Genomic DNA, 23,621 nt, shown 5'->3' on the forward strand with positions numbered 1-23,621 from the left:
ACACAACTTGTCCGGAGACGTCGGTTGTCCTTCAAGTTGCCTATCCCAAGCCATTTGTTAAACAAAACCTGTTTTGTAATTAAGTCCATATCAAATTATGTACCGGGTCAGTAAGGTAAATCGATGATTAGCCCCCCCCCCCTAATCCCGCCCCTGCGCCTTTTAAATTTAGAGCTTGAGTCTTTCTTATTCGCCACTTTTTTACTGAACAGCGAACGCTGACTCAACAGTGTTTGTCGAGAACAGGGCCGCACCTGAGGATGGATGGGCGGAGGGGGAGGTGTGCAGCGCCGCCGTCATCGTCCTTCACCTGCTCCTCCATCACTCGGACCCTGACAGCAGTCGGCCATGCACCTCCAACACTTTCTGCTCGGCTTGCTTTTCGGGCACGCCTTGGCGGATTTGCCCATGTGCAAGGAGGTAAGGTTTTGTCTTCTATTTTTTCCATGTAAATATGTGTTTTCCGAGTGTACTTAAACGTGTCGTCGTGTTCTCAAGTCGTGTGTAAAGTCGTAAAGAAAGTGGATTTGTATCCCGATCTCTTTTATCGAAGCAAATGAGGAGTTTTCTATGGAAACTTTTCATTTAGATTCGCGTTTATGATTTATTTAACGTGGCAGTGGCCGTTGGAAAGATAGCTCAGAGTCCATTGGGGTGTGTGGGAAGTGAACATATGCTTCCACGACCAACTCCGTCGTCCATAGAGGCTGCTTCTACTGCACGAGCATAGTCGCAAACGTCTTACTGACTGTTGTTTATTGGGGGTGGGTGCGCTACACGTTCATTTGTTACACACTAACACAAGAGTGTCAAAGTCATTTTTTTGCCGTTGGCCACATTGCTACAGTTTCCTCTTGAGGACCCTTTTGAATTTGGCGGAACCATTAGAATGTTTCACCCCCTAGACATATTACATCAAAGGCACACAAAAAATCATAAAGAACTAGTTTTTAAATTAGAAGTACAAAATAATGACTGTTATTGTGGTTTACATGGGACAATTTGAAATTTTACTTCAGACTTTATCAAGCATCATGTAATTTATCACGTTTGGTTTGTTTTTGTGGGCCGAATAAAATAACGTGGCGGGACAGATTTAGCCCTCATGCCTTGACTTTGACACCTGGGGACTAACAGATCTACGTTGAAGAGATATAATTTTTCGGGGGCGGGGGGGTTCTTGTTGCGCTGCAGTCCGTGTTAGCTAAAAACCATTGAGGCTTCTAGAGGAGGAAAATGAGGAAAGCCTAGTAGAACACGCCAACACGACATGGTGTAAATCAGAGGCTGGGTGCTAACAACCATTTATTCATTTTACAAACCGCTTTTTACACATAAACCTAAATCAACGGTTTTTGGGCAGTAGGCGGGGAGGACACCGTGGACAGCCAATCACAAGGCACACAGAAACAAATATTCTCAACTCCCAATCACTCCTCAGTACAATTTGGAGTGTTCAATTAGCTTGCCATGCATTTTTTTGTAATGTGGGAGGAAACCAGAGGACCTGGAGAAAACCCACGCGGTACCAGGGAGAACGTGCAAACTATACAGAGGGAGGCTGGACAAGGTCTTGAACTCACGACCTCTGCACTGTGAAACCTGCGACTATCGGATCGCCTGCTAACTATCATTCAATTTAAATTTGCATGCAATCCCAGTCTGGCAAGAATGTGCATACCATAGTCGACTTTTCCTGTCCGCCATATTTGTACGTGGCACACGCATTAAGCAATATAACACGTTCCAAGTTTTGCCGAAAGCTTTTTGGCTTCATTATCTCGCTTTTTTTTATGACTACACCAAAAAATATATATATAACATCACTCTTTGGAAGCTTGTTTATAAGATGCTGTTTGAAATCGGCGACATTTATTTTTCTTGTTTATGGTAATCCTGTAAGTCACTAGCTCCTTTTTGTTCAAGTGACCTTTTCAAGCGCCTGGCGCGTGTCCCATCAGATGCATTTTAACATGAGAAACGATGTGCGAGGCTCCTCTCCCGGCCTCGCAACCACTGGCTCATGGAAAAGCCAAGACCCCCCCTCCCGCCTATGCTGTGTTTCTGTTAACCATTAATCCCACAAAGCTTAGTTGGCCTCATGAGCTTCAGCCCAGTATCCCTGCGACCAGATAACGGTCTGCTTTCACTCTAAATGACATTCATGCAGGTGTTCCCTTGTTTTTATTTTATTTTTTAGTCACCTAGTCAGTCCTGTTAAGGCCTTAAGGACAAATAAAAGAGCAACTCAGTGGCCCCTGCCATTGTTGACAAAGGGGTTGGAGCGCTGAGGTAAAGGAGTTAGTTTGCACGCCGCCCTCAACAAGGAATATGAAAACAAGATTGGGAACGAGCTCCTTCGTAAATATTAGCCTCATCTTTTATTTGGAAAGGAGGCCGTGTTTGTGTTCAAAGTGAAAACCCGTTTCTTAACGCTGACTCATGCGCTTCAAAATGATGATGATCACCTTGTCCAGTTTTCTACAAAGCACGATTTCAATCAACAAAACAAAAAAAGATGGAATGGGTGGCAAAAATTAAGGAATGCTCATAAAACACACGCTTGGAAAATCAACACGTGAGCAGGTGACTGCCATGAAAAAGGTGGCTGGAAAAAGCGCTTCTTTCAAATGCTCAGTCGTTCACGAGAGAGGATAGGTCAAGGTTAACCAACGTCCTTTTCAACAACTGTAGGAGAAAATAGACAATTTATATATCGGTTGAATGTGATTTGATTGAATGTGGAAAGATGGTATTATGTTTTCATAATGATAATAATAATAATACATTTCATTTATAAGCGCCTTTCAAAACTCTCAAGGACACTTTACAGTCATAAGATATTTTTTCTGCGGGTGAGCAGCAGCAGCCACATGCGCCAGCGTTCACTCAACCCGGAATAACTCAAAACGATAGCTAGCTAATTGATAACTAGATTTATTCCTCCATCCGTGCGTATGTATGTATGTATGTATTTATTCATGTATTTATTTATTTATTCGTCCACCTGTCTGTCGTTTATTAATTAATTTATTTATTGGATCATTTATTCACTCATTCATTTATTTATTTATTCATTAGTTTTGTTCGCCCATCCATTTGCATTTACAGTCACAAGATATTTGTTCTGCGGGTGAGCAGCGGCAGCCACACGTGCCATCGTTCACTCAACTCGGAAGCAAAATGTCTTAAAGGACAACCAACGTCACTTTTTTGTTTTTTAACTGACACCAGAAAAACGTTTTAAAGCATCTAAAACACCCAAAACACGCAGGCTGATATTTTTACTCAAATGCAAAACACCAATAAAAATGACTTAAAGTGTCCAAAATCTGCAAAAAATTGAGCTGCGAATTAGCCATTTTCAGAAAGTCCCGCCCCCAGTTCGTGACGTCACGCCGAGACGTCTTGCATTGCTGGAGAATAAAAACAATGGCTTCAGATTCGGATAATATGCTTTCTTGTTACACATCCAGTTATGAATATGATTCCTCCTTTTTTGAAGGTCGCCATTTTAGAATATTTAAAAAAATTGAAAATCGCCATTTTAGATTTAAAAGAAAAATGAGAAAATAACCATTTCAGAAAAAATAGAAAATCGCCATTTTAGAAATTTGAGGGCTCTCACTCAGTCAATGACACATCTAATAACTGAGCCTGTATATGGTAGCACTTAGCTCATGCATGTAACGGCGCTACAACCCAATAGATTCATTCAACATTCAAGTCAGACGTTATAGAGTTTATGATGGCGGCTGTGGACCGGATGAAAATTGACCACGGGCCGCAAACAACAAAAGAACAATTTCTTCTGTTCAATTGTTACAAAAAAAGTGAATTCAAGTGTTTAAAAAAGTGAAGTTAATATTCAATGTCAATTCAATTTTGATTTGTTTGAAAATAACCAAAACACACGCTTAAAGGATAACCGACACCATTTTTTGTTTCCTAACTGACATCAGGAAAATGTTTTATAGCATCTAAAATATGCAGGCTGATATTTTTAGTCAAATGAAAAACGGCAATAAAAATGATTTAAAGTCTCCCAAAACTACTTCAAAATCATCTGAGAAAGTTTCAGTTTCAGAAGGTCCCGCCCCCTTATTCGTGACGTCATGCCAAGACGTCTTGCCTTGCTCGAGAATCAACACAATGGCTTCAGATTCACAGAATATGCTTTCTTGTTACTCATCCAGTTATGAATAGGATTCAAATAGTTCTGAAGAGGAAAGCATAAAGGTTTGAAATTGATTAAAGAAGTAATTCTGTGTCATTTTGAGGCATCTGGATGAAATGTAGCATCCCAGAAAATGCAGAAGATGGCGCCAAAGCTCCGTTGGAAATGGGCTGATTTGTCTGCTGGAAATTTGTGTCCGCGAATATCAAATAGTAGTCTTGGTGCAACACACAACAATTCAACCCTCCAAATGGGCCACCGGTTTGTTCCCCTGGCAGTCGGATTATCACTTTGAATACACCGAGTGTGACGTGCTGGGCTCCCGCTGGAGGGTGGCCCTTCCCAACAAGCCCCAGACCTGCACGGGCCTCCCTGATCCAGTTAAAGGCACTCAGTGCAGTGAGTGTCCAGCTTTGACGTTCTGTCCGGCTAAGAAATATGGCGCCGCCGTTCATTTTTATTTTTTTTCCCCCTTTGGTAGCTTTCTCCTGCAACGAGGGCGAGTTCCTGGACATGAGTACTCAGCTATGCAGGAAATGCGCCGCCGGCACCCACTCCCTCGGCTCCGGCGTGGCCTTCGACGAGTGGGACCGCCTCCCGGCGGGCTTCGTCACGCTCGGGGTCAACACCAACGGCTTGGATGTCCGCACAAACTGCTCTAAGTGAGTACGGGGGTCATTCCACATTGTCTGTGAAGAAATAGTAGTCATTAGAATGTTTCATCGCCTCCACATATTACATACTAATTAATTACAATTTACAACAAATGAATGAATAAGTAGTTTTCATATCTGAAGTAAAAAATAATGACTGTTCTTGTGGTTTACATATGACAATTTGAAATTTTTGTTCGATTTTTTAGCAAGCATCGTGGCACTTGAGGTGCTTGATTTGCTTTCGCGGGCTGAATAAAATTAGGTGGCGGGCCAGATTTGGCCTTAGGGCATTGACTTTGACACCGGTGGTTCATGGTGTCCTTTGTCCAGCTCCATTTGGACTCCGATGGGCGATTATGTGGCCTCAAACACGGACGAGTGCACGGCCACACTGTCGTATTCGGTGAACCTGAAGAAACCGGGACGGGTGTCCTTTGAGTATTCCTATTCTGACAGCAGCATCTACTTTGAGTTCTATGTGAGTGGGCTAAGCTCAGTCTCATTCAGTCTGTTTCATGTCGGCCTTTGCCGCACGTTTCCATCGTTAAATTTGCCTTGGGATACAATGAAATGTGCTCTCAAGTCAAGTTTCTCTCCCCGTTAGGTGCAAAATGACCAATGTCAGTCCACCGACTCCTCCAGCCGCTGGATGAAGATCTCCGAGAGCGACTGGAGCAACCATGAGGTCTTAGACTCTTTCCAAAGCATATCCAGGAGTTGATGGGCATCTTGTCCTTTGAAAGACACGTATGAATTTTAGCGACTAGCGTCGTTACGGGTTATGATCTACCTGTCGATTACTGCAGGTCCAGTTGAACAAAGGCAACAACGTTTTGTTCTGGAGAACCACCGCCTTCACTTTTCAGGGCCGGGCGGACAAAGCCGTGCTGTTGCGAAACATCGCCATCTCCGGTACGTCGCCCGAATCGGAGGACAAAATAGCCAGTGACATTGAGGTCAATGGTGGAAGACTATTTTGCAGTTGATGTTAGATTAGATTAGATTAGTCTTTATGAGTTTTACAGTGGTAGATTATATTAGATTAGATTACATTATGTGAGACTAGATTCAATTACATTAGATTAGATTAACCTTTATTAGTCTCATAGTGGTAGATTATAATATATTAGATTAGATTAGATTAGATTAGATTAGATTAGCTTTTGTTAGTCTCTCAGAAGCATTGACAAAAGAATGATGCATTTCTTCGGACTAAAGTGAACCCTCACTACAACGCCGTTCGCATTTCAGGACTTTGCTATTTTCGCCGATTTTTTATTTATTTATTTATTTATTTATTTTTTGGGGGGGGGAGTGAAAGGGAGTGGGGTTTTTTTAACAGTCTGTCCAGATTGGCTAAGGCACCGTAGACAAACGTCAACCGTCTCCGCACAATTTCCCAATTTTAGGTTTGCCACAAAAGCAGGTTTTGTTTGGTCTTTGGTTTCATTCTATTATACAGTAGTATAATAATGAACAAAGAAAGCGGACTGTCAGTGTCGTTATTTTCACGCTTTCTACGCGCGGTGGTAAAAAAAAATGAGACACCGTGTTTATTTGGGTTGTTACGCCCTCTGCTGTTACATTTGAGAGTTGGCAAGAACTTCGATTTCTTTTCGGTACTCTTAAATTCACGTTGAGAAGGCGAAAAGGGAGGTGTCCACGACTATTTCGTGTTTTGTGTTGTTGACACGTCGGTATGTTGTAATTGTCTCATCTCATTTTCCGTACCGCTTATTCCTCATTAGGGTCGCGGGGGTTGCTGGAGCCTATCTCAGCTGTCTTCGGGCACGAGGCGGGGGACACCCTGAATTGGTTGCCAGCAAATCGCAGGGCACACAAAGACATACAGCAGTCACTCTCACACACACACCTAGGGACAATTTGGAGTGGTCAATCTGCCTGCCATGCATGTTTTTGGAGTGTGGGAGGAAACGGGGAAAACCCACGCGGGTCCGGGGAGGACATGCAAACTCTACACAGGGGGACCGGGACGTGAACCGGCAACCTCTGCACTGTGAAGCCGGTGTGCTAACCACTCGACTACCGGACCGCCCTGTGTAATTGTGCCGTTGGATATTTTGGTCCGAGTTTTTCCATCCGAAAATGGTCATTAGCAAATCGCTAATGACCATTCACTGTAAACAAATAATTGCCCCCCTCCCCACCCTAAAAAAATAATAGCGATAGAGGTGTGGGTGATGAAAGCTGTTGAACACGGGTCGACTCGTCAAATCCTTGGAAATTAGGAGTAAAAAAATAGAGCGGTTAACTGGTGACTATGTGCTTGGGTACCTGTCATGATCTGGTTGGCGACCAACGGGGGGCGCTGTCGGCCCCGCCTGCACCTGCACAGGTGCTGGTCGTCCCGATCAGATTGGCGACCAGCGGGTAGCGACGTCAGCCCTGCCGGCAGCCTCGCAGGTGCTGGTCGTTATAATCAATGACACTTAAAAGGACACCTGGCACGATCATCCGGTGCCGATTCATTGTTTGTTTGCTGCTTGGTTGCTGCATGCATCGTGTACGTGTTTGTTTAACCTTGGCGGACTTTTACACTTGGTTTTCTTTTGCTACTTTGTATTTTTTCCATTCAGATCGTTTTGATGTTTTACATTTTGTTCCTGCTGACTTTATTTTAATACAATTTGTCAAACAACCTCCTGCTCCCTCCTGTCTGCTTTTTGGGATCCGAACCCGCCATAACCACCTCGCAAATCGTGACAGTACCGTGATAAATGGGGGTTCACTGTAAACAAATAATCCCCCCCACCCTAAAAAAATAATAGCGATGGACGTGTGGGTGATGAAAGCTGTTGAACACTGGTCGACTTGTCAAATCCTTGGACATTAGGAGAAAAAAAAACTTTAGAGCGGTTACACTGGTGACTATGTGCTCGGGTACCGTGATAAACAGGGGTTCACTGTAAACAAATAATCCCCCCCCCCCCCCCCCCGAACCTAAAAATACGGATCGCGACGTTGGGTGTCAATCTCCACCATGTACACTTGCCCCTTTCTCTCCAGGGGTGGCCTACACATCCGAGTGCTTCCACTGCAAACCCGGCACCCACAGCGCTAAACCGGGATCCGCCCGCTGCGCCCCCTGCCCCGCTGATACTTATTCGAACAAGGGGGCCACCGCTTGCCATCCGTGCGAGCCTGACGAATACGCAAGTACGCTACAAACACTCAGCTTGCATTTCACAGCAGGTTGCCGGCCAATTGCAAGGCACACACAACCCAACGTCCACGTTCACACTAGGGACAATTCAGAGCAGGGGTCGGGAACCTATGGGTCTTTTGATGATTGCATCTGGCTCGCTATTCTCGCTTTTTTTGCTGCTCATTTGCTGTTTGGGCTGCAATTGGCAATTTTGATATGATGCTACTGACCTATGTTGGCCATTGCTGTTGAAACAGGTAAACTTTTGAAAAAAATGGCGAAAAGAAAAAAAGACGACGAGTATTGTACACTTCAGGTTGAGTGGACTGAAGGATTCTCATTTTTGCGAGAACAGGTTCTACCGTGATTCAAATTTTCAATGAAACAATATTGATGAAACAGTCGAATGTCAGTGGCACTTTGACACGCCCCATGCTACGTTCGCATCAATATACTCTGCGAGTGATAGCAGAAAGCAAGCGTGCAAGCTACTGGGCAGCCTGCAGGCTAGCTAGCAGTAACTTTTCGTATGGGCCCGGCAAGTTGACTTTCATTCTGATAGTTTGGCTAGATTTTTTGAACACTCACGACGAACGGAAAACCATTCACATTAATGGTAAGGTTAAAATATTACAGGCTAATATTAGCAGTAACAGTTCCCTTTCAAATTGTAAATATTATGAACTGAATTAAATATTTACCTTATTGCGCAACGTTATAACCTAACAATTAGCATGTTCGTTGTGAGAGGGATAGCCTAAGAAACCGGCAAATTACTCACAGATTATTCCGAACAATTTGATCTAATGCAGAATTCTGGGTCTCAGCTCTTTGACACATAAAATATTCACGTGTCCTCAAAATCAGTAGGTGAGACAAAAGACAGACAAAGACTGAGACTGAGGAGCCCAGTTTTAAAGGGTACTACACGCATATTAAAATTTGGCTTACACAAAGAAATCAGCAGTCTGCCAAATCAGCGTTGGTCAGGTCGTTACCTTTCACCTCCTTTGCGCAGCGCTGGACATGTCGCAACTTTTCACCTCCCTTGGGTGATGAGGACCATCTGACCCTTGACCCCCTGGTACCTGAAAAAACAACTCCCACTCCCCACTCTGCTCGCACATCCTCCTATTGAAAGGAAACCTCTATTGAAGCTGATTAAGTCACTATTTTAATGTTTATCCTACACAATGTTTAACATGGCTAACTAAATGTATTTATTTCCTTCAGTACTATCACAAAATTGTTTTAAAGAATACATTCTGACATATTTTAAAAATCAGTGAGAGCCACGCGCGCACACACACACACATTATATATATATATATATATATATATATATATATATATATATATATATATATATATATATATATATATATATATATATATATATATGTGTGCGCGCGTGGCTCTCACTGAAAAACATTTCTAAATATTTTTGTTGTATCACTCCCTTAGTAAAAAGGGACCCTTTATTTAGACCTGTGTTTAATTAGCAGCATGCTAATTGAACACTGTGCCACCCTGCAGACGACAGATATCTGAACATATTCATTGAGGATACGTTGAACCTGACAATTGCTAGCTAAAGAAGCTCTCCAAACGGTTAACAACAATACAATACAATGTATTTCTTTTTTCTACTTTCATTCCTTTCATCACTTTGCTGCTGTGAAATGTAAATTTCTCCACTGTGAGACTAATAAAGGCAAATCCAATCCAATCCAAAATAATGTTTGGTCATTCATTATTTGCCGGAAAATTGATTCTAAATCATGTTAGCTGTGTGGCTCATTGACTTTAGCTTTTATTCCCTTTGGCTCTTATGCAGAGGTTTCATCGGGAAGCTGCAAAGCAAGACCGCCGTGCAAAAGCACAGACTACTTCTACACGCACACGCCCTGTGACGCTCACGGAAAGGTGCGGTCCTCATTGACAAAATTATCTCAGCGGCTCGCCATGGCCTGCTTACAAAAAAGATTTTGGATTGAAATAGTGCTTATACTCAACTACTCAGTGTGTCCAAATGCACCGTGTATTCTCTTTGCATGTATGTTGTGTGCCTCAGACGCAGCTGATGTACAAATGGATCGAGCCGAAAATCTGTAGTGAGACCGCCAAGGGGTCTGTGAAGCTGCCCGCTTCAGGACACAAGCAAATGTGTCCGCCGTGCAACCCGGGGTTTTCTGTGAGCAACGCCTCGGCCACCTGTCAACCTTGCGCTGACAATTTCTACTCGAATGGAACAGGTGGACACTCCTCTTCTTCCTTATTAGATGAATGGGTGGAGACATACATTTGATCCATCCATACATAAAAGAGCTAGCTTGTGAGCTGGCTACACACCAGCAAGCTAGCGAGATAGCTCACCAGCAAGCTAGCTAGATAGCTAGCTTGATAAATAGCTCACTAGTTTGCTCGCTAGTTAGCTTGATCTAGCACGATGGATGGCGTGCTAGCTGGCGCGATAGCGCGATAGATGGCTCGCTACCTGGCGCAATAGATGGCTTGCTAACTGGCTGGCTGGCTCACTGGCTCACTAGCTTGCTGGTGCGCTAGATAGCTATCTCTCGAGCTACCTGTCGCACTAGCTAGTGTGACAGCATGCTAGCGCGACAGCATGCTAGCGCGACAGATACCGCGCCAGCTAGCTCTAGACCAGGTGTCGGGAACCTATGGCTCGCGAGCCATATATAATAATAATAATAATAATAATAATACATTTCATTTATAATCACCTTTCAAAACTCTCAAGGTCACTTTACAGTCACAGGAGAAGTTTTTCTGTCGGTGAGCAGCGGCAGCCACACGCGCCAGCAATCACTCAACATGGAAGTAACTCAAATAGATAGAAAGCAAGCTAGATAGCTAATATATGGCTCTTTTGATGATTGCATATGACTCGCGGATAGAACTAAATACTGTACTGTACATAATCTCGCTTTTACACTGTTCATTTAGCTGTTTGGGCGGCAGTTGGCGGAAAGCGCAATTTTGATTAGATCATACTGACCTATGGCCTTTGATGTTGAACCAAGTAAACGCCCCCTTTTCTATAAACCTAACGAGTAAAAAAATGACTCGTCGAGTATCGTAAACTTGAATGGACGGAAGGATTCGCCTTTGTCGAGAGAAAAAGTTCTGTCGTGATTCTAAATACAATGAAACAATACCATGGATGAAACAGTCAAATGTCAGTGGCACTTTTACAAGCCCCATGCTAACGTTAGCATCAATATAGTTCTGTGAGAGACAGCAGAAAGCAAGCGTGCAAGCTAATGAGCAGTGTGCAGGCTAGCTAGCAGTAGCTTCGCCTATGGATTGGATTGGATTGGAATGGATTTACCAATCCAATCCATATGAAAGTCAACTTTCCGGGTCCATAGGCATTCCGATCGTTTGGCTGGAATTTTTTAATAAATTATGAGGGATGGAAAACTATTCATATTAATGGTGAGTATTATCACAAAGTTATTTAAAATTATATATTCTGACATTTTGTTGAAATCGTGTGCTTGTGTGTGCGCGCACGAGTGTGTGTGTGTGTGTGTGTGTGTGTGTGTGTGTGTGTGTGTGTGTGTGTGTGTGTGTGTGTGTGTGTGTGTGTGTGTGTGTGTGTGTGTGTGTGTGGCGCGCTCACTGAAAAACATAAATATTTTACTTTTATGGCTCTGTTAGTCAAAAAGGTTCCCGACCCTGCTCTTGACTGTACTGACTGACCCAAAGTGATTTTAACATTTGCTTGACAGTGTGTAAAAAGTGCCCCGTAGGGACAGAAGCGGTGGTTGGCTTGGAGTACAAATGGTGGAACACACTGCCAAGCAACATGAAGAGTTCAGTCCTACGGACAGATTTGGATGACTCTGTGAAACGCACTGGTGAATGAACGCTTCCATACACAGGTGGAGGGGCGCTGGGGCAAGAGACTAGGGCTGTCAGTGATATCTGAGATTTTTGTTGTTGTTCTTTGCCATCATGATGTTAGGGTGGGAGGTGGCCGGAGAGTATGTGTACACAACGCCCAACGACCGAGACTCGGACTACCTCATGCTCACGCTCACAATCCCTGGATACAGGTGAACTTCCGCGAGGGTTGCATTCCGTGCATGGACACACATTCCAAAGAACATAGAAGACACTTTGAGAAATGTACAAAATGAGAATTGCTGTTTTGAAATGACTTTCTCTCTCACTATTGACAATTCGACCGTCTCTCCCTCCCATCAGGTCAAGAGCCTGGGTGTCATCCTTGACAGCACACTATCTTTCCACTCCCGTATCAATAACTTAACCTGTACTTCCACCTACACAATATCAATCGTCTTCACCCGTCTCTCACCCCTCACACCACTGCTATCCTTGTTCATAGTCTTGTCATCTCCCAAATTGACTATTGCAATTCACTTCTCCTTGGTGTCCCTCAGAAACTTCCACAAACTTCAACTAGTCCAGAATTCTTCAGCCCAGATCATCACTAGAACCTCATCCTTTCACCACACCACGCCCGTCCTCCAAGAGCTCCACTGGCTCCCGGTCAAATATCCATAACCTTGCCCCCCAATACCTTTCTGACATTCTTCAAATTTTTATTCCCTCTCGTTCCCTCAGATCCTCTTCCTCCCTCCACCTCTGTGTGCCACCCCCTGCCCATCTCAGCACGATGGGGGACAGAGCTTTCAGCTGCTCTGCCCCCAAACAATGGAACTCACTTCCACCCAACATTCGTAACATTGACTCTCTTCTCACCTTCAAATCCCATCTCAAAACCCACCTATTTAAAATTGCATTTTCTGTATAGCTCTATCTCTTGTTTCTATTTATAATTGTATTTTATTTTTTGTATTCTATTTGTAATTGTATTTTATTTATTATTGTATCTATGCTTGTCTGTGACTGTAAAGTGTCCTTGAGAGCTTTGAAAGGCGCTTGAAATAAAATGTATTATTATTATTTTATATAGTATTTTTATATATTATTTTATATTTTATATATTATTTTATATAGTATTATATTGTATTATAAAATGTATTATTATTATTATTATTATTATTATTATTATTATTATTATTATTATTATTATTATTATTACTTTGTGGTTGACCCGCAACATAGAACCGCCAGGATTACCATTCTGCCGGTCATTGTTTTGTTACAATTCCTCCGGACCGCTTGTCAATGCAACAGTAAATTCGTTGTCGGCCAATAAACCCGATTCTGATCTTTCCAGGCTGCCAGAGTCTTCGGCAAAAGACGGTAAGCTGAGCGAACTGTCTCGCATCAGCTTTGTCTTTGAAACCTCGTGTTCGGCAGACTGCATCTTCTTATTCATGGTGGTACGTGGTCACAAACAGATGCTCATGTAAAAAAACAAAACATGATGGCCCTTTTTACGGGTGTGGGGGGCGTTTGGCTTTCTTCACAGGGCCACAATCAGTGGAACAACAAGGCGGTGGAGCAGTGGAAGGGCTCCCATGGGAAGCAGTCCTATTCGTACCTCATTCAGAGCAACACCACCGTCAGCTTCACCTGGACTTTCCAGCGAACGGACAACTCCGCAGCGGTCGGGATTTTAATCAATCGCTTTTTTTGACCTCATGAGAAAGGGGTCAATCTGATTCTAGTAGCAAGGAGGGGGCGGGGGATCGGCGAGTGTTTGAATAGAAATCAACTGTGCCCTCCTCCTTCTCATCTCAGGAAAAGCGGTACAGCACCGATGTGGCAAAGATCTTCTCCGTTCACATCACCAACGTTCTAGGGGGCGTGGCCTCCAAATGTCGACAGTGCGCCGTTACGTCTCGCCCCGGCGACCGCTCGGCCTGTGTCCCCTGCCCGCCGGGCCATCGCCTGGTCAGTGAGAAAGGAGCCGAGGGAACGTGCCGGCGCTGTCCCCCAAACTCCATCGTGGCGGTCGAGGGTCCTACCGGAGAGCCGGCCTGCCTTACCTGCGGCGTAAACACCAAAAACAACCAGGTTCGGGTTTTGATTATCGGCGTTGTGAACGCTACGGCGCTACCGCCGAGGGGTTGAGACATCTGACCTATTTTCGGGTCTTGTGTACCTTCCTAGGCATACACGGCTTGCTTCAGCGATTGCACGGCCAAAGTCCGGACAGCATCTGGCGCGTTCCTGCACTATGACTTTTCTCCACTATCAAACATCACCTCCATCCAAAGTGGACCACGCTTCACTAGCAAAGGCCTGCGCTATTTCCATCACTTCAACTTGGCGCTTTGCGGCCAAGAGGTGAGGCGCTGTACCCGCGTGCTTCCCACGTGGCGTCCTTTTCGGACCGTTCCATATCTGTCCTGCTTCAGTTGGCATCTGTGTTTTGCAGGGCCCAGCAACCTGCGTGGACAACGTGACGGAACACGGCCAGGCGGTCCGAGGTCGGGTGTGCCAGTCCCTGGTGGTACCCTCGGACATCAGGAGTGAGAACATGGTGGCGTCACAGCCTTTCGTGATTGGCGACACTCTCGTCGGTAGGCGCTCGTGTGCTTTTGAGTTGAAATGGGGTGTGTGAAGGGGGGGGTCCACGTCTCCTCACCGTCCCAAAATGCAGTGTGGGGATATTGGTGTGCACTGTATGTCGCTGCCAAAAAAAGGACCAATTGCTACTTTCACGCAGTAAACCGAACGACGCAACCCAAAGGATATAAAATATTCATTTTAGCCAAGTTGGAAATCATCCTTCTCACGCTTGCTCATTGTTGAAGGCGTAAGTACGGACGCGACCGTGGCAAACATCTCCTCTCCGCCGTGGCTCTTCCCCTCCACGTCTGGTTTAGCCGATGTTATCTTCTATTACAAGTAAGTGCGAGGCGCCCCTTGAAGAACTGTTTGTGGTTAATGTTCATGCCTCCGATCCACCGTGGTGCTTTGTTTTGTTAAAAAAAAAATCAAATCAAGTTTGTGTTCTGTCTCAGGTCCGCCGGGACAACGCAAGCTTGTAAAGGAGGTCGCTTAGCCACCATCAGGCTGAGATGCGAGCCGGCCGTGAGCGCCATTGACCGCATCACACTGCCCAGGTGCCACTTTCAGTTCTTAAACTTTCACTCGTTCAGGAAGGGCTTGGTGTGTGTGTGTGTGTGTGTGTGTGTGTGTGTGTGTGTGTGTGTGTGTGTGTGTGTGTGTGTGTGTGTGTGTGTGTGTGTGTGTGTGTGTGTGTGTGTGTGTGTGTGTGTGTGTTGTTTGTTTGTTTGTTTGACTGGTCTTATGAGGACCACTACCATTTCAAACCGTACGTAGTGAGGACATTTTTGACAAGTGAGGACTTTTGGCTGGTCCCCACAAGTTTTTCATTCTAAAGGCTTCTAGAGGGTCTATATATGCATCTGTTAAAATTTCAGAAAGGTCCTCACAAATTCACCCAAAATTATTTTTTGGTGTGTATTTTCATTTCACTCGGATACACACACTTTTTACTCAGTGTGTGTTTATGTGTGTGTGTGCGTGGTTAATGGGAGGAAAACTTTCATACCACAAAACGTCAAACAATACTTTAACCAAATTCACTACAGGGGTGAGAACTTTGAATGTAACAATTAAAAACCTCACTCTTGCTGTTATTTCAGTTTCAAGTCCAATTTTTATTTATTTGTTTTTAAAGAAGTTGAAGTGGGAAATGGGGCGACATTTAGTGTTCAAATGTAACACTAGTTCTTCTCTAAACTTATCAGCAACCGTGGTCCTCACTCCTTATCTGGAGTTATCCGGACCTCACAAAACCATTGAAACAGGAGTGCGTGTGCGTGTGCGTGTGTGTGTGTGTGTGTGTGTGTGTGTGTGTGTGCGTGTGCGTGTGTGTGTGTGTGTGTGTGTGTGTGTGTGTGTGTGTGTGTGTGCGCGTGTTTAATGTGTAGAATTGGGTGATTCATTCGTCCGTTTATTTATTTATTAGTTTGTTTATATTATAATAATAATAATATTACATTTGATTTATAAACACCTTTCAAAACTCTCAAAGTCACTTTACAGTCACAGGATACGTTTTTCTGTGAGTGAGCAGTGGCAGCCACACGCGCGTTCACTCAACCCGGAATAACTCAAAAAGATAGCTAGCTAATGGATATCTAGATTTATTCATCCATCCGTGCGTTTACATTTATGTATGTATGTATGTATGTATGTATGTATGTATGTATGTATGTATGTATGTATGTATGTATGTATGTATGTATGTATGTATGTATGTATGTATGTATTTATTTATTTATTTATTCGTCCACCTGTCTATGTTGTTGATTAATTAATTTATTTATTGGGTCATTTATTCACTCATTCATTTATTTATTTATTTCATTCATCCATTTACGTCTATTTATTTATGCGTTTATGTATTTATGTATTTATTTATTCGCCCGTCCGCCCATTTATTTATCTATTTATTTGTTTATTTATTTGTTCATTGCTCACCCGCAGAAAAAAAATTCTGTGACTGTAAAGTGACCTTGAGAGTTTTGAAAGGCGCTTATAAATGAAATGTATTATTATTATTATTATTATTATTATTATTTATTCATTTTTTTATTTATTCGTTCATTTGTTTATTTATTCATTCATTTGTTTGTTTGTCCGTCCGTTTATGTCTATATTTATTTATTCATAAGTCCGTTTATCTGTTTATTTGTTTGTTTTATAAAAAACACTAACTTAATACAAAACGTCTTTTGAGTGATAAAGCAGCATATTATAATTGTAGCATATACCACTAATTATAATATGCTGCTTAATCGCTTAAAAGACGTTTTGTATTAAGTTAGCAGCATATTATAATATACAGATGCTCCCCACCTTACGAACGAGATGCGTTCCGAGCGGTCGTTCGTAAGGTGAATTTGTTCGTAAGTTGCTTCAGTGCTATCTTTTGTATGGGATGTATGTTTAAGTGAAACACTGAACAGGCGTAAAATAAATTCACACCGACTCTAGTCCGACGACATATATCCTTGGGTCTTCAGTAAGCAATTACTACATAAAATTACTTTTTATAATGAATTGCGTTCTCTTGGTGCGTCAACTAGGAAGAATTATTTCCTCCTCGCCCACATACGCAGCTAATCGTAAGCGCGGTCGGCGGATCGGGGCCTGAACTCGTTGGCAACACTTCAGCATAGCCCGGGTGCTGATTGGTCAGCCTTGGTGTCCGTCGCATGAACATGCAGCGCTTGAAATATCTAATTTGTCTGTGTGCATGCGTGTGCGTGAAGTACACGCACGCAGCCAATCGCAAGTGAGCTCGGCCGGAATAAGGCGCGTAATACAAAATCTAACTTACAGCGTCTCTGTCCAAACATTTTTCGACATACCTGCATAAATGTTTGTATGGACCGTTGTTCGTAACTCGAATATTCGTAAGTTGGTGAGCGTCTATATAATTATTATAAGCTGCTTTATCACTCAAAAGATGTTTTGTCTTAAAGGACAACCGACACCATTTTTTTTGTTTGCTAACTGACATCAGAAAAACGTTTTATAGCATCTAAAATACCCAAAACACGCAGGTTGATATTTTTAGTCAAATGCAAAACACCAATAAAAACGACTTACGGTGTCCCAAAACTGCCACAAAATGAGCTCGGAACTGGGCAGATTCAGAAAGTCCCGCCCCCTTGTTCGTGACGTCACGCCAAGATACTCCTTCACAAACTGCCTTGCTCCAGAATCAAAACTTCAGAGAGTTCAGATTTGGAGAAGATGCTTCCTTGTTACTCATCCAGTGATGAATATGATTCAAATAGTTCTGAAGAGGAAAGCATAAATGTTTGCAATTGATTAAAGAAGTCCTTCCGTATCAATTCGAGCCGTCTGGACTCCAATGTAGCGCCCAGAAAATGCACAAGATGGCGCACAAGCTCCGTTTGAAATGGTCTGTGTAAACTTACACATTCTTCATGCGTGTGACTGCAATTGGCTGCGACACACAACAATTCACCATTGCGTTATTTATGTAGTTTTCCTTCTAATTTCGCCATCAACACGGCTCAGACCAAACAAAGTACGGCTTTTCAGACCAAACAAAGTACCCAAAATGCATTGTGTGTTGCTTTCTCGGTCAGGGGTGTTCCAAATGTGACATCACGTAGGGGATCGTCATCAACTCGAAAACAGGACTTCCTAAATATTCAGCGCGAGTCTTAAAATGTAAAATGCAGTGGAATCTTTGTTCAGTAGAAGTCATTTGAAGTGATTTTACAAATTATGGACACAACTTGAGCGGAGGCGTCGGTTGTCCTTTAAATTAGTGTCTTTTTTCACAATCTGCTGTGTGCTGCAATCGCGCTGAAATTTCTCCCGAAGTATAAAAAGATGCTCTTATCTCAGGTGATGTTATCATCCGTCATTGGTGGTGGTGGCGGAACTAGAAAAAGGCCCTGACAGAAAAAAGCTACGTTCATTAGCTTTTCCGCAAAATAAATGGAGGCACAAAACAAAAAAAAATCTGAAAAACATTTGCAAATCAGATGCTAAAAGGATGGGACAACTTTGCCCAAATCCCATCAATTTCTACCAAGTCTCCCCGTTTGTTTTCTCCTCGCCAGTAACTGTTCGGAGGGGACGTGCGATGGCTGCTCTTTCCACTTCCTTTGGCGCAGTCAGCATGCGTGCCCGCTGTGCACCAAACAGAATTACAGAGAGATTGTCAGCGCTTGTGAACAAGGAATACAGGTAGGACAAAAGACCGCCCGCTGTCCATTTCTCAGGAATACAAACCGCGGCGGGGGCGTACTGGGCTGTGAAATTTGAAAGTGAGAGTTGCTCTCATACTTTATCCATCACAGAGGGGCGGCCATTTTGCCACTCGCTGTGGACTGAAAACGGCGTCATGCTTGCTCGCTCTGGGCTTAGGTGACGTCCAATTTGGTTTTTGAGCAAATACTATAATTCGTTTTATTTTAATGCAGGGGTGTCAAAGTCATTCTTTGCCGCGGGCCACATTGTAGTTATGGTTTCCTCTCGAGGGCCGTTATGAATTTGGGGAACCCATTAGAATGTTTAAATCCCTTCAAATATTACATATAGAGCACACAGCAAATTAATGAATTCAAATCTGAAGTCAAGAATAATGACTTTTATTGTGGTTGACATCCAAAAATATGAAATTTTGGCTCAGATTTTAGCAATCATCATGGAATTTAACAAGTTTGATTTGCTTTCGCGGGCCGAAAAAAAATGATGTGGCGGGCCGGATTTGGCCCGCGGGCCTTGACTTTGACACCTGTGTTTTAATGCCTCGGTTTACAACCGAAATTTGGTTTTCAACCAAACTGAGCGCACCTAAATGCACCACTCTACTCCCCTCTGCTTCCTTAATTTGTCAAATCACTAATTTGTAAAATGGCTTCAAATGACTTCTACTGAGCGTATTTTACAAAGATTCCACCGTATATAGCTATATTTTACGTTTTAAGACTTGCGCTGAATATTGATAAGTGACGAGTTTGTGACGATACCTACCGTGACGTCACGGTAGGTATCGTCACTGACCGAGAATACGACACAGAATGCATTTTGGGTCCATTGTTTGGTCTGAAAACTTTGTGTTGATGGTGAAATTTGAAGGAAAGCACATACATAACGCGATGGTGAATTGTTGCGTTGCACCAAGACTACTATTTGATACTAGTTGACACAAATTCGCAGCAGACAAATCAGTCCATTCCCAACGGAGCTTTGGCGCCATTTGTGCATTTTCTGGGATGCTCCACATCAGTCCTGATGGCTCGAATTGATCTGGAAGGACTTCTTTAATCGATTGCAAACATTTATTCTTTCCTCTTCAGAACTATTTGAATCGTATTCATAACTGGATGAGTAACAAGAAAGCATCTTCTCCAAATCTGAAGCCATTGTTTTGATTCTCGAGCAAGGCAAGACGTCTTTGTGTGACGTCACGAACAAGCGAGGGCGGGAGACCTTCTGAAACTCGACATCTCCGCGGTCTTTTTGAAATAGTTTTGGGACACTTTAACTCATTTTTATTGGTGTTTTGCATTTGACTAAATATATCATACCGCATGTTTTGGGTATTTTAAATGCTATAAAACGTTTTTCTGATGTCAGTTAGGAAACCAAAAAATAGTGTCGATTGTCCTTTAAGCGTCACTTCCTTGTCTTGCATTTCAAAGCGGAGAAAGCTTTGGCTGTTTTCAACAATGAGAAACAGTTGGCAGGAGACAGTCTGAGCCAAGATACGATTTACAGCAAAGCAAATGGGGGAAAAAAGATCTTAGCATTGGTCCTGAAGAGTATGAAGCAAAAAAGCAATAAAGGATGGCCTGAGATGGGAGGGAGGCAGGGAGGGAGAGGGAGAGAGCGACTTTAATCGTCCCACAATGGGGAAATTTGCCAGACAGAGACAGAATGAGAGACAGAATGAGAGACAGATTGGAGACAGAATGAGAGACAGACGTTTTTATGTTCCAATGTTAATGTTGACTGTCAAATTTTTTTACATTGATTATAATGGGATGTGCTGTTTCAGTTTTCGAAAAAAAAAAAAGGTTTTTAAACATGTTTCTGGAACGGATTATGGTCGAAAACCCAGGTTGGACTGTTGTTACCCAAATGTGGGTTCTCTTTTAGAGGACGACCTACGTGTGGCAGCAGCCGTTGCGGTGCCACGGAGGAGAGGCTCTCCCAGCCCAGACGGTTAACGCTTGTGTGAGTCTGGATTTCTGGCTCAAATTTGGCGTTTCCACGGGAACGGTGGCCGCCGCTCTGCTCGTCACCCTCATCTGTTACTTCTGGAAGAAGACGCGCAAGTGAGACAACTCATTTACACTATTTGACGTGTTGTTCGTCAAGACTCTTGGGAGAACCTTATGAGCAAATAATTCACCCCTTGGGCATCCACGTAGCAAATGAAGCTATGATCGGACGAATGTTAGTCTGATTCCGATAAACGCTAGTCTTCTATAGCAGTGGTCCCTAATCTTTTTTGCGCCACGGACCGGTTTAATGTCAGACAATATTTTCACGGACCGGCGGATAAATACAACAAAATAAAATGATACGACAGGCATGGAAACTGTTTTTTTTCTGTCTTTTAAAGGACAACCGACGTCTCCGGACAAGTTGTGTCCATAATTTGTAAAATGGCTTCAAATGACTTCTACTGAGCGTATTTTACAAAGATTCCACCGCATATAGCTATATTTTACGTTTTAAGACTAGCGCTGAATATTCCGAAAGTCTTGTTTTTGAGTTGGTGACGAGTCCGTACGTGACGTCACTGAAGGAACGCCCCTGACCGAAAAAAAGGACACATTGTAGCAGTCCTTCCATCACGTCAATGCATTTTGCTGTGCTTGTTTGGTCTGAAAACGTCATGTTGCACCAAAAACAGCCAGAAGAGGGCGACCAAGCTCCATATAAGGAATTTATCAGCCTGTGGAAACGGGCTGATTAATTGCTCACAGGGAGCTTGGTCGCCATTTTCTGCCTTTTTTCTGGGACGCTACATTGCAGTCCAGATGCCTCAAAATGACACGGGAGGACTTCTTTAATCAATTGCAAACATGTTTGTCCGCTTTCCTCTTCAGAACTATTTGAATCATATTCATAACTGGATATGTAACAAGAAAGCATATTCTCCGAATCTGAAGCCATTGTTTTGATGCTCCAGCAATGCAAGACGTCTTGGCGTGACGTCACCAACTGGGGGCGGGACTTTCTGAAAATGCCCAATTTGCAGCTCATTTTTTTGCAGATTTTGGACACTTTAAGTCATTTTTATTGGTGTTTTGCATTTGACTAAAAATATCATACTGCATGTTTTGGGTATTTTAGATGCTATAAAACGTTTTTCTGATGTCAGTTAGGAAACAAAAAAGTGATGTCAGTTGTCCTTTAAATATAATAATAAACGTGAATCCATTGTGTATTTTTATACAACTTTATTAGCAGATCATTGTCTCATTAGAGAGCCGGTCGCCGCATATTACGCAGAGTGGCATTGGTGCGTGGGAATCATCTGTCGCAATAAATCCAAATTTTAAATAGGACTCCTGGTATTGTCTGTTAAAATCAGACTTTTTTTCTGAGAAGTCGTAGGCTCTTCTTCCGTCTCCTCACCGGGCCTTTTCCCCTTCGTAAAGAAACTTTCCAAAGACGTTTGTTTTTTACTCATTTTGCTAGCTTACGGTGGGGCTAATTTTAGCAGTATGTATCACGTGACCTAGACAAGCGTTTTGACATGCGTCAAGAGTAAGTCATAGACGGATGTAATCTGGTAATTTTTCATTTTTCAAAATAAAACAGTTCGGACTCAGATCATAAATAAAACGGAAATTATGTAAATTATTTATTCTTTCTGTGCGGCCCGGGACCAAATGACCCACGGATTGGTACCGGTCCGTGGCCCGGGGGTTGGGTACCTCTGTTCTATAGCACAGGTCCTCACAACAAAGAGTCCATGGACTAGTACCGGGTTTCTCAAGTGGTCTTTCTTCCTATCTCCAGATTGGAGTACAAGTACTCCAAGCTGATGATGAGCTCCGGGGGCAAAGAATGCGAGCTGCCCGCCGCTGACAGTTGCGCCATTATGGAGGGAGAGGACGCCGAGGACGACCTCATCCATCTCACTCACAAATCCTTTTTAAGGAAAATGAAAGCTTACTCGCGTGAGGTTAGTCAGACCCCAGCCCATTACCCCCACACCCCCTCACCTCCCATGCAAACACTCTCACCTTGCTTCAATCTTTTCTCCTGATTTGTTTAGAGGACATCGGACGGATTCGATTCGGTACCCCTGAAGTCGTCATCTTGCCACCTGCGCAAAGAGGACGGCGATTCCGATGAGGCGTAAATGCAAAGTGTTGACGGAAGCAATTTTTTTTTGGGGGGGGTGGCTGCATCTTAAGGCTGTAGGAAGCAGACATGTTCATGAGAGACAGAAGCCTTCCAAAAAATATGCAAAAAAAATGGGAGCACCTGGAACGAAACTTTGTTTGCCTTGATGGCTTCAACACTGAACGCTTACCAGTTCACTTCAATATGAAAACAGCGGGAAAAGAATGATAAATACAATTGGTGGAACACTGAATATCGTACTATAATAATATAATTCCCATTACAGTCTGATTGGGGGTTGTGTAAATGTGATTTTTTTTGTCTTTTTATCATTTCTAATTGGCTATTTTGTATTTGGCAACCTAGGTGTATTTAATGTTGTACCATTTTATAATATGTCATATAGAACGGCTTCAGCTTTCTGGGCAAATATTGCTTCAGATCTTTTCATTTGAAACCTTCTTGTGCCTTCTACTTTACCAATAAAATCCTATCAAAAACCTTGTTCTCTTGTATAATGTATATGAGTCATTCTAGAATTCAGACATTTTCAGCAAGTAAATATTAATGTAGTTCAAAATATGAGCACATCAACGAAGAAATGCCAAACAGATCTTGAAAACATCTGCGTATTTGAAGTAAAAATAATGAGTGCTATTGTGGTTCACATGGGATAATTTGAAACAAGCGTCATGAAATTTCACAAGTTTGATTTGCTTTTGCGGGCCGAATAAAATATGGAGGCCCAGATTTGGCCCCCAGGCCTTGACTTTGACACCAGTGGAGGAAACAGTAATAAGAACCATTTAGACTCCCGGCAGGGGTG

General features: G+C 43.0%; 1 protein-coding gene across 1 annotated transcript; it reads left to right on the forward strand.

Annotated features, from left to right (window-relative positions):
• The first annotated feature begins 213 nt into the window (after positions 1-213).
• elapor1 (endosome-lysosome associated apoptosis and autophagy regulator 1) lies at positions 214-23,293 on the forward strand. Its single transcript, XM_089006411.1, has 22 exons — positions 214-420; positions 4,456-4,576; positions 4,659-4,839; positions 5,164-5,311; positions 5,438-5,518; positions 5,640-5,745; positions 7,861-8,010; positions 9,837-9,925; positions 10,074-10,254; positions 11,755-11,883; positions 11,991-12,081; positions 13,233-13,338; positions 13,428-13,565; positions 13,700-13,975; positions 14,072-14,248; positions 14,340-14,484; positions 14,719-14,812; positions 14,929-15,030; positions 18,544-18,670; positions 20,588-20,766; positions 22,466-22,631; positions 22,725-23,293. Exons 1-22 carry the CDS (start codon positions 349-351, stop codon positions 22,809-22,811), a joined length of 2,946 nt encoding a protein of 981 aa, XP_088862537.1. The 5' UTR covers positions 214-348; the 3' UTR covers positions 22,812-23,293.
• The last annotated feature ends 328 nt before the right edge of the window (positions 23,294-23,621 follow it).

The sequence above is a fragment of the Hippocampus bargibanti genome, linkage group LG01, assembly GCF_051943395.1.
Source record: "Hippocampus bargibanti isolate YZ-2025 linkage group LG01, ASM5194339v1, whole genome shotgun sequence".
In the NCBI taxonomy this organism is placed as follows: domain Eukaryota; kingdom Metazoa; phylum Chordata; class Actinopteri; order Syngnathiformes; family Syngnathidae; genus Hippocampus; species Hippocampus bargibanti.

Bases quoted from the DNA above. Each gene is read 5' to 3' on its own strand.
- elapor1 (XM_089006411.1), top strand. From the start codon at position 349: ATGCACCTCCAACACTTTCTGCTCGGCTTGCTTTTCGGGCACGCCTTG. The intron at 5,746-7,860 runs GTACGTCGCCCG...CTTTCTCTCCAG, and splicing joins GCGAAACATCGCCATCTCCG to GGGTGGCCTACACATCCGAG. The intron at 12,082-13,232 runs GTGAACTTCCGC...TGATCTTTCCAG, and splicing joins CTCACAATCCCTGGATACAG to GCTGCCAGAGTCTTCGGCAA.